The 8,104-nt window shown below is 36.2% G+C and overlaps 1 protein-coding gene across 1 annotated transcript; it reads right to left on the bottom strand.

Annotated features, from left to right (window-relative positions):
• Positions 1 to 751: 751 nt before the first annotated feature.
• LOC121889972 (type-2 ice-structuring protein-like) lies at positions 752 to 6,404 on the bottom strand. Its single transcript, XM_042402220.1, has 5 exons — positions 6,344 to 6,404; positions 4,029 to 4,138; positions 3,761 to 3,895; positions 3,558 to 3,666; positions 752 to 1,112 (listed from the first exon to the last, which is right to left on the bottom strand). The coding sequence occupies exons 1-5, from the start codon at positions 6,402 to 6,404 to the stop codon at positions 1,033 to 1,035; spliced, it is 495 nt and encodes a 164-aa protein (XP_042258154.1). The 3' UTR covers positions 752 to 1,032.
• Between the last annotated feature and the right edge of the window lie 1,700 nt (positions 6,405 to 8,104).

Genomic DNA, 8,104 nt, shown 5'->3' with positions numbered 1-8,104 from the left:
ATCCCTGCTGAATGCGCTGCAATGACATAAGTTACCATGACATGAAATGCAATAGTTCATCTAAATCACAAGCAGTCTATTGATTTGGCTATTTCATGCGAAAAAGTTGCAGTAATTTTGTAAAATTGCAAGCTCTTGTAAATATTGGTCAGATTTCTTGAATTTGCTTTAATTATTGCGATTGCAAAACTGCATTTTCCTCGAGGGACTGAATACTGTGTCAGCTTTTATTGTAAAGCTGCCTACAGAATATACAGTGAACATACTGCATACTGTACAGTACATACTGTATGAATGTTTTTAGTATAATGTATATAAATAATATGATATTTTGACAGTAGTAAAGACCACTAGAAATTGAAAAAATGGCTTCATGATTTTTTTTATTAAAAAATGTTTTTTTATCTTTAAAACAATAAAGCTCTTCTGTCCCCTTTTCTCTGCTGATTAAACACTGATTCCTGAACATTTTGGTGCCATAACAGTGTATTTGCTGACATGCTGCTGTGTATGCAACACAAACTATATGCAAACATATTTTTCATCTATATTCCTGTTTTCAAAATCTCCAAAAATGCTTTATATTTACTCAATAAGCATCTTAAACAACTTCAAAACTCCAACATGAGTTTTCCTTAAACCCACGCTGTTACATGAAAAAAGAGGCATGGTGTAAACTGATCAAAGCCACTTAAACAACCATTGGTGCAGAACTTAACATTTTATTGTTTTTTTAGGGAATTAACAGGCAAGTTTCTTAATTAACAGCATAAACCTTAAATGACAGCATGAACTCACATATCAGGTGTAAAACGCCAAATGGTAAGGAGCTAAAAGCATTCTTTTTATGACACATTCAGTCTCCTCTTATTAGAGACAATCAATAAAGCAATAGAAAAGAAATAAAGATATTATATATGAGCCTTCAAGTTATATACAAAACTGATGATACAAATACAGATGAGTATGCAAACATACACACATCCTCCAATGTTTGTGCTTTTGACAGGTTCTTCTTTGTCAGCCCAGGAATCAGTACAAACCTCTGACACACACAGATGGGAGATGAGCATAACACCACATATCATCCCAGCATCTGTCACCTGAAGAGCCTAAAAAACACAAGAGTCAATCAGCGCTACACAAACAAACAAAACCTAAAACTGTCTGTATGGACAAAGGATAGGTTCACAGTTTTTTAAAATCTTTCCTTAAAACAACAGTCAGGTGCCCAAATGAACATTGAAACATGTTTTTCTTGCTGTAATCATTCCTCCTGTTCACACTGACCATTAGGAGATCCCTTCATAATGCACTTACAACGTCCCCTTTCCGTGTAAAAATGTATTTTAAAGGTTATTTGAAGCTAATATGAGGCTTCATCCTTCCAAATGAGTTAAATCAAGTAGATATCTTGCAAAGTTACAGTTTCTTTTTAGAACCAAATTCCCCCTTTTTGTTACTATACTTGCAGCTGAACAGGAAAATACTGTCCATTGAGACACAAAGAGGGAATTCTTTACTCACAAGACTGTAACTGTGGAAGATTTCCACTTGATATGACTAACTCTTTTTTCTCATAACAAGAACAGTGGTGTTTGTCCCCCATCACTTACATTGTAAGTGAATTAGGAAGGGATCCTCTAATGGTCAGTATAAAACTGGAGGAAAGATAAAAGTAAAATAAAATAACATGAAATAAAATAAATAAGAGTAAAATAAAATAAATAAAGTAAGAACAAATTTAAGACATAGAATACATATAATGTATAAAATCAAGTAAAATTCAACATTTTAAAAGAAGTGCAGTAGTATATAAGTGTGAAGCAGACAAAAGCTAGTTAAAGGTGAAAGTGAAGAAATAAGTTTTTAATTTTCTTTTAAAAATATTTAAAAGATGATGTCAGTAGTGTGTTCCATAGTTTTGGAGTGTAATTGACAAAGGCTGGTTGCTGGGAACTCAAATAAACCAGCAACAGATGATCGCAGTGTTCTTGAAGGAAAATAGTTAACAAGGGAGTTAGCAATGTAGCTTGGTCCTAGCCCATTAAGGGCTTTGTATGTAAGGAGGACCTTAAAATCAATTCTAAATGTTACAGGAAGCCAGCGCAGAGCAGCCAAAACCAGACTAATGTGTTCTCTCCTCTTAGTTCTGGTTAATAGCCGAGCTGCAGAGTTTTGAATGAGCTGAAGTCTCTCAGTGTTTTTATTTTGGAAGGCCGGTAAAAAGTGCATAACAGTGTACTAGCCGGCTTGAGATGACGGCATGAGTCAGTTTTTCTGCGTCTTTTTTATTTATAAATGGTCGTACTTTAGCTATATTTCTTAAGGTGGAAAAATCATGTTTTCGTCACCTTGTTAATGTGGGACCTGAAGCTCAGATCTGAATCTGAGATAACGCCAAGACTTGTAACCTCAGATTCAATCCAGGGAGTTAATTTCCCAAGATTATTGTACAGCATCATCCATTATTTATTAACAGAAGACAGATGGTAATGGAGTTTATAGCTACAGAATCATTTGGTTCGGCAGAGATGTACAGTTGTGTGTCATCGACATAACTATGGACACATACATTGTGCTCTTTGATGATGTCACCAAGTGGCAGCATGTACAGTAACAATAATAATGGACCAAGACAGCTCCCTTGTGGAACCCCAAAGCAGTTGTCATATTCCTCAGACACATGATCTCCAAGACTGATGTAAAACTTTCATTTTTTGATGTATATTTTGAACCAGTTTAACACACAGTAAGAAAAACCAACCCACTTTTCCAGACAATTGATTAGGATATCATGGTCAATCATATCAGACGTTGCGCTTAGGTCTAATAGGATGAGAACTGAGACCTTATTTTCATCAGAGTTTAGTCTAGGGTCGCTGATTATTTTAGTAACAGCAGTTTCAGTGCTGTGGTTTTTTCTAAAGCCTGCCTGAAATTCCTCCAGAGTATTGTTTTCTTTAGGAAAGGTGTTTATTTGCACTGAAACTATCTTTTCAAGTATCTAACTAATGAAAGGAAGGTTGGACATTGGCCTATAACTGGTCAGTGCATTATCAATTATGGCAAGAAAAATCGCTTTGAGTCTTCATTTGGGCACCTGACTGTTGTTTTAAGACAGATTTGAAAATTTTTGAACCTATCCTTTAAGCTGTCACAATAGACAGACAGATAATTTATACAGAAACAGTAAGGAGTAATCACATTAATCATTGTCAAAATTATACAAACATCAGTACCATAAACTCAATTGCACAATATAGTAATGTTTAACATTTAAAAATTATTACATGCTCAGAGAGCACTAAGGCTGCACAAATATAAAATGTTTAGAAATCTAAAATCTAGGTATGGACTTTTAGTATTTCTTTTAAGAATTAGGCTATAGAACCGAGTGGTAAAAATTGAACTGAAAAAATTAATTCTGACTAATTTCATAAACTCCAAGAATGTTTGATTCAGAAATTATTTTAAAAATGCCTTTTGTCATTTGTCCATTATCTTTTCCCCTCATATATTGTTCTCTCAAGCAAAATAATTGTTTAATGATTTACCTCGATAATTAGTTTGTAAACAGTCCTGGTTGCTGTTGTCATTAGGTTCTCCTGGACACCAGTATGTAAAGTCGAAAGGTGTACCATCCAGCCATCTCCAAACACCCTCCTAGAGAAAGAGAGAAACATAACAGAGTAAATTCATTAGAAAAATATATTATTCTATAGGGACAGTAAGACCATAACAATTATAAATGATATACCGCATTGCTATCAGAGCCTCCAAGCCAAGTTGGTGGATCCCAGTGAGTGTGAAGAAATATAACCCTCTCAATGACTCGGAGCTCCTCAATGCTGTGTGCTGATGCCAGGTTTGCACCCAAGGCCCGACAGTTTCTCTACAGTGGAGATAGACAGAGAGAGTAAGAAATAAGAAATACGTCAGTATAAGATGTCAATTAAATCAATTCAGAGAGCATTAACATCATGTAAATGCATTCTGCACTAAATTCACATCATCCTGATTATTACCTGAGCCTCACTCCAACTCGTGGCTGTTGGCTCATAGTAGAAACAGCGACCTCCGAACTCAATCCAACCAGAGGAGCATCTTCGGCCTGTCTTGCTGATGAGACCTTCTGCTGGAATAATATTGATTCTGTGATTATATTTAATCACTTCTGATGGGAGAACTAACTGGCAATTTAACATCAAATGTAGGCAACAAATCCTCAAAAGTAAATGACTAAATATGTCACATATAAGCATTTTCTGATCTGCTGCGGCCATTGTCAGGATGAGATCTTTTGTCTGTGTCTTCCAAAACTAGCATTTCAAAAATAAATCAGTTTTCTGACCACAATGACCACCTCCTTAAAGCAGCTATAATCAACATTTTTTAATGTTTTAAATGACAGTGTGTAATGTCAGATGTGTTGTTCATAGTGATGAACCCACAGAGAATTATCAGTGACTCTGCAGCTTTACAAAGCTTTATATTGAGTTCCAGCTTGTTTAGCTGTCTGGCTGCAACTTCACTGGTTTGGTTTACTCTCTGCACTCTCTCTTAGCGCTTTCAACCACAGCACGCAGCTGTTTTCAGAGAAAAAGCTCCAAATACTCACTGTACACTACCAGTTCAGCACCAAACGGCAAACAGACACAGTTAGCTGTAGATTAGCTGGTGAACATAGTGGAGCGTTTAGCAGCTAAAGAGCCAGATATTTCCCTCAGGAGTTGGTAGGCTGAGCTGAGCTAAAATAGAGTGAATATAACAAGTTCAAAATATCAACTTAGAAGGTGATGATACCTCCCCCTTCAGCAGAATGTGAAAACAAACTTTGCACATAAATCATTCTGCACAGTGAAGCTCAAACATCCAACTAAAGTAACAAGAAGAAAAACACATTTTTGAGTGGAAGGGGACTTTAAGGTCAGGGGAACTTTGTTGTCATGTTTACAGTAATCACTTGGTTAAGGTCAGAGAGTGAGTGCTGTCGTGGGTAAAAGAAACTCATCACTGGTGGTAGGAAACAGGAAATGAACAGCCGTCATACACTACATTAATAGGTTTACCCTGCATGTTCGCATTCAGTCAATGTTTGTTTCAAGGAGCTAAAACGGCTTGTTACACACAGAGGCTGAACTGAAGTGCTGCATAAACAGCCAGTAAAAGATAAATAAGGAGTTTTTTGAACTGTAAATCATACAAAGATATTCCATTAGAGCCCCAGAATATAAACATAGACCTGGAACTGTGCATGATTCGTCCCCTTTATTTTTTATTTTTAGTAAATGGTCTCAATGGTTGTTTTGGAAGAAACTGGAAAGAGACTTATTTCATCATTTACATATCCTCATATGTAGTTGTTTCTACCAACTGCAGGTAAGCAAATGATAAAACATCCATTTGAACTGTATGGAATTTGATGCATTTTATCAAAAAAAACAAACAAACACATTTTTTGATAAAACCACACCATTTCCAGCTTCTGCTTCTGGAAGAGCTGAACAGATCATTGAAACACCAACTAGTGACTTACACCCCCCCATACATACATACATACATACATGTATATATATATATATAAACTCACCATCTTGAATTAATGGTACCATTAATTCATTAATGGTACCATTTCCAGCCTCTGCTTCTGGAAGAGCTGAACAGATAAAACACCAGTTAGTGACTTAGCTAATCTGCTCACACACACACACACTCCACACACACGCACACACACACACACACACACACACACACACACACACACACACACACACACACACACACACACACACACACACACACACACACATAAACTCTCTCTCTTTCTCTCTCTCTCTCTCTCTCTCCCTCTCTCTCTCTCTCTCTCTCTCTCTCTATATATATATATATATATATATATATAAACTCACCATCTTGAATTAATGGTACTATACCATTTCCAGCCTCTGCTTCTGGAAGAGCTGAACAGATAAAACACCAGTTAGTGACTTAGCTAATCTGCTCACACACACACACACTCCACACACACGCACACACACACACACACACACACACACACACACACACACACACACACACACACACACACACACACATAAACTCTCTCTCTTTCTCTCTCTCTCTCTCTCTCTCCCTCTCTCTCTCTCTCTCTCTCTCTCTATATATATATATATATATATATAAACTCACCATCTTGAATTAATGGTACTATACCATTTCCAGCCTCTGCTTCTGGAAGAGCTGAACAGATAAAATGCCAATTGGTGACTTAGCTTATTTGCTCTCACACATACACATACACACAAACACACACACACAAAGAGTGAATTGTAAAACTCACCAGCTGCTCTGGTCAGAGCCATCATGGCACAAACAAGTAGAGACACAATCAGCATCTTCATGGTTGGAGATGATGCAGATGTTGAAAGTGATTAGCACCTGCAATAAAGAGAGACAGACATGTTATTGATACCTTTGCAGAGAGTACATGTCGTATAAGACAGAACAGAGCAGAAGAGAAGAGCAAAGAGGAGAAAGACGTAGCAAACCTGCTGGAGGATTCTCTTCTCTTCTTCTTTCTTCGTGTCAGCCTGTGGTCTCAGCTTGTGCTTAGGTGCAGAACAAGAGAAATGCAAGCTCTTATATACAGTACAGTGAATTATCTATCCACCAATTATGATTTGTTTCACCCCAGTCCAAAGGGTAATCAGATTTTATGATTCATTGTAAAATGCATTTGGCCACTGATGGGTAAGTCCAAGGAAACTATAAAAAAAGGGTAACGATATAACTGTGTATCACGTGAACATTCATTGATGCCACACTTGAATGCTCTTTGCACAGTTAGCATAGTCCCCCATCTGATAAGATTTTTGCTTTTAGATGTTTTATTATAGAAAGTGTATGAAACCCATGACGAAAATAGTCATACATTCTGTCATTATGTTACTTATGGATGGAATTACAGTGAAAATAAATTATTCCCCTTATGGGGACCCCCTGGAACCCCTGAAAGACCCCTGGACAAAGACACCACTTTGAGAACCACTGATGCACAGTGCCACTTCAGACCTTGTATGAACTGAAAACAGTCTCAGTAGAAAAGACTTGCTCGTTCACTCTACAACTCCGTATTTGAAGTAAGTTATCTGAACAAAATATTATTAATTGACTAAACTTTTCATAGTTTTGTTAGAAATGTTTTAAAGTTCTCTTAAAAACTTTAGCTTCTTTGCTTTTTTGTTTTTGTGACAAAAGTATTAAAACTTTGAATACAAATCACATTTATGATTGGTGTCTATTCTGTGTTTATAAACAAGATTCATAACTTTTCATCTCCAACATGAACTACAGCATTTTTTATTTTTACAAATTTTTATTTTATACAAATAAAGCATAACAAAACATATTTTACAATTTACAATTAATAAAAAACATATATTTAAATAAACTTGACACTATAGAATCAATCCTTATCAGACCCAAAGGGCATGAGTCACAACTTAATTTCTGTATGTTGCTTTATCAGTGTTTTGCAACCAAGAACACGTGTATGTAAAACATGATAATATCAAGTGCATGAGGGCAGAGATATCTATTATCGAGATTGAGAAGCCTCGTTTCTTTAAGAACTATGTTTGGACACAATCAAAATCCTTCTTTTTTTGAGGTTTGAGGACTTACAAGAATGAATTGTGCAAAATGTTAAGTGAGTCCGGTTCATGTCCACTAAATTATGGAAATTTACAGGATAACCAGAATTACAGTTTGCAGGATTGACAACGAAACAGTCTAAATCGTGAATGTTGTACAACTACTATAAACCATCTCAAGCATTAACAGTCGTAATGTGAACATTGTTATCAGAGATGAGGAAGTTATTTGAAAAAAAATGAAAATAGAGCGGGTGAGAGAAGGATATTAACAACTACATACAGAATTCATTAGTGAGACACACACACATACATAAACAGTGTCTGTATTTTGGAAGGTGTCTAATATGCAGGTCCTACAGTAGCCAATCAGGCCCAGGAAAGACATCCTTTGTTGCTTGGAAATAGGTTTCGGCAAATAGCTTCAACCCCATCAGAACTGAGGGTGA

This window comes from Thunnus maccoyii, chromosome 22 (assembly GCF_910596095.1).
Source record: "Thunnus maccoyii chromosome 22, fThuMac1.1, whole genome shotgun sequence".
NCBI classification, from domain to species: domain Eukaryota; kingdom Metazoa; phylum Chordata; class Actinopteri; order Scombriformes; family Scombridae; genus Thunnus; species Thunnus maccoyii.
Note: the sequence above shows the minus strand (reverse complement) of the source record. Positions and strands in the feature narration are given on the sequence as shown.

Bases quoted from the DNA above. Each gene is read 5' to 3' on its own strand.
- LOC121889972 (XM_042402220.1), bottom strand. From the start codon at position 6,404: ATGAAGATGCTGATTGTGTCTCTACTTGTTTGTGCCATGATGGCTCTG. The intron at 4,139-6,343 runs GTGAGTTTTACA...ATATTATTCCAG, and splicing joins GGCTCTGACCAGAGCAGCTG to CAGAAGGTCTCATCAGCAAG. The intron at 3,667-3,760 runs GTATATCATTTA...CTCTTTCTCTAG, and splicing joins GAGGCTCTGATAGCAATGCG to GAGGGTGTTTGGAGATGGCT.